We start from the raw sequence: 2,731 nt of genomic DNA, 5'->3' as shown, positions 1-2,731 counted from the left end.
CCAATCGTGACCAACCAACTTTCAATTCAATCAGTTCAACAACCCAACCAACAATCATTCAATCAACTCGTAATGTCCATTCCAACCAAAACTAACCAACCAACCAAACCAATCAATCAACCAATCAACCCAGCCAAATCAACAACCAACCAACCATCCAACCAATCAATCAATCAACCATCCAATCAACCAACCAACAATCAACCAACCAATCAACCAACCAATCAATCAACCATCCAATCAACCCAACCAATCAACAACAAATCAACAACCAACAATCAACCAACCAACCAACCAACCAACCATCCAACCAATCAACCAACCAATCAATCATATCCAAGTCAACCAACCAACCAACCAACCAGCAATCAACCATCCAATCAATCAACCCAACCAATTAAAAAATCAACCAACCAACCAACCAACCAACCAATAACCATCCAACCAACCAATCAACCAACCAATCAATCATAAAAAATGTCAGGTAATCATATGGGGTATGGAGCCGCATGTAATGCTATTCATAATAATAATATATACTCTAGTGTTAAACTATTCATTATAATAATAATATATACTCTAGACATGGTAACTATTCATTATAATAATAATATATACTCTAGTGTAATGTTAAACTATTCATTATAATAATAATATTGAATATTCAGACACTTACGTCAGCTCCACTAGAACCCTGGGGACCTCTGGGACCTGGAGGACCAGGTGGACCCTGTCAACGTAAACAATCAGCAACAACACCCATGTCAACGTAAACAATCAAACAACACCAGGTCAATGCAAACAATCAGCAACAAAACCATGTCAACAAACAATCAACAACAAATAAATGCAAACATTAAGACCGTGACATCACAACAGGCTGGATAAAATCAAGACCGTGACAGTCTACAGACTTGGCATTTGTACTCTGGTGTGATTCCAAAATGGCCGCCTTACCATCGGGCGGCGTCCCGTTCTCCCTTCTCCTGATGATACCAGGCAGCCCCTGGGGGAAAAGGAGAGACCCTCTTTATTAATACCTCAACAACAAGGACGTGGCTCACATTGAATAATGTATCAATTTATTTACCTTTATTTAACTAGGCAAGTCAGTTAAGAACAAATTCTTATTTTCAATGACGGCCTAGGAACAGTGGGTAAGTGCCTGTTCAGGGGCAGAACGACAGATTTGTACCTTGTCAGCTCGGGTGTGTGTGTGTGTGTGTGAATTCATTATTGAACACATGAACAAACCCCAAACTCTTGCAGAATAAAGAGACATAATTATTCCAGGAACACCTAGGTAATTATGGTCTACGGAGGCCTGGCTGCAATCACACCATCTAAAATAACAAGTTGTGATGTGATTTGTCAACATCCACAGGAAACAGAAACTAAAGCTAGCTGAAGACAATCAGTTGTTTTTTTTGTTTTTTCTTGTGTTGTAAGAGAGCAAGAGTGAAGAGAGGCAAAGAGGGCAGAGAGAGACAGAGATAGTGAAGGACGAGAGAGAGACAGAGAGAGCGAGAGACAGAGAGAGATAGAAAGAGAGAGAGAAACAGAGGCTGAGAGAGAGAGCAAGAGGAGAGACAGAGAGAGATAGAAAGAGAGCGAGAATACACAGAAGAGAGCGAGCAAGAGAGAGAGAGAGAGAAGCAACAAAGACAGAGAGAGATACAGAAGAGAGAGAGAGAGAGAGAGAGAGAGAGAGAGAGAGAGAGAGTGAGAGAGAGAGAGAGAGAGAGAGAGAGAGAGAGAGAGAGAGAGAGAGCAACAGAGACAGAGAGATACACAGAAAGAGAGAGAGAGAGAGCGAGAGAGAGAGAGAGAGAGAGAGAGAGAGAGAGAGAGAGAGAGAGAGAGAGAGAGAGAGCAACAGAGACAGAGAGATACACAGAGAGAGAGAGAGAGAGAGGAGAGAGAGAGAGAGAGAGAGAGAGAGAGAGAGAGAGAGAGAGAGAGAGAGCAACAGAGACAGAGACAGAGAGAGAGAGATAGTGGGAGAGAGGGTGTACTGTAATTGATATTTGGGGGTAATAATACAGTTGTAATAGGTTAGTTTCAGCCATTGTGACACTATATGGAGAAATATATGGTCATTTAGTTGGTCATTGGAGAGAGTGCTAATTTATTTTTTTATAAACACAGTGTAGACTGGAAACCTCTGCCCTTATAAACACAGTGTAGACTGAAACCTCTGCCCTTATAAACACAGTGAAGACTGAAACCTCTGCCTTATATAAACACAGTGGAGACTGAAACCTCTGCCCTTATAAACACAGTGAAGACTGAAACCTCTGTCCTTATAAACACAGTGGAGACTGAAACCTCTGCCCTTATAAACACAGTGGAGACTGAAACCTCTGCCCTTATAAACACAGTGGAGACTGAAACCTCTGCCCTTATAAACTTACAGTGAAGACTTCTGTCCTTATAAACACAGTGAAGACTAAAACCTCTGTCACTTGAATACTATTGTCACCAATGCCTTAAGAATTAAATAAAAACAAGGCCAAAGCTGGTGAATAGAGTGTGCTAATATTGTTGTGCTAATATTTGTTGTTATGATAATGTTGTTACTACGATCATGTTTTTGTGATAATGTTGATGTGACAATGTTGTTATTACGATACGACCGTTGGCTTTGATACTGTTGTTCTGCGTAATGTTGTGATAATTATTGTTATTACGATAACGGCGTTGTGATACTGTTGTTCTTCTGATAATGTTG

General features: G+C 40.6%; 1 protein-coding gene across 1 annotated transcript in view; it reads right to left on the bottom strand.

The window, feature by feature from the left end:
* Positions 1 to 676: 676 nt before the first annotated feature.
* The window catches only part of LOC124028866 (collagen alpha-2(IX) chain-like), a gene marked incomplete at both ends in the record, with an annotated part of 25,480 nt that continues 23,425 nt past the window's right edge, over positions 677 to 2,731 (bottom strand). The window contains 2 exons of the mRNA XM_046340779.1: positions 677 to 730; positions 915 to 1,006. Coding sequence (XP_046196735.1) covers positions 677 to 730; positions 915 to 1,006 — 146 coding nt within the window. The remainder of the gene's footprint in view (positions 731 to 914; positions 1,007 to 2,731) is intronic.

This window comes from Oncorhynchus gorbuscha, unplaced genomic scaffold (genome assembly GCF_021184085.1).
Source record: "Oncorhynchus gorbuscha isolate QuinsamMale2020 ecotype Even-year unplaced genomic scaffold, OgorEven_v1.0 Un_scaffold_4929, whole genome shotgun sequence".
In the NCBI taxonomy this organism is placed as follows: Eukaryota; Metazoa; Chordata; class Actinopteri; order Salmoniformes; family Salmonidae; genus Oncorhynchus; species Oncorhynchus gorbuscha.
Note: the sequence above shows the minus strand (reverse complement) of the source record. Positions and strands in the feature narration are given on the sequence as shown.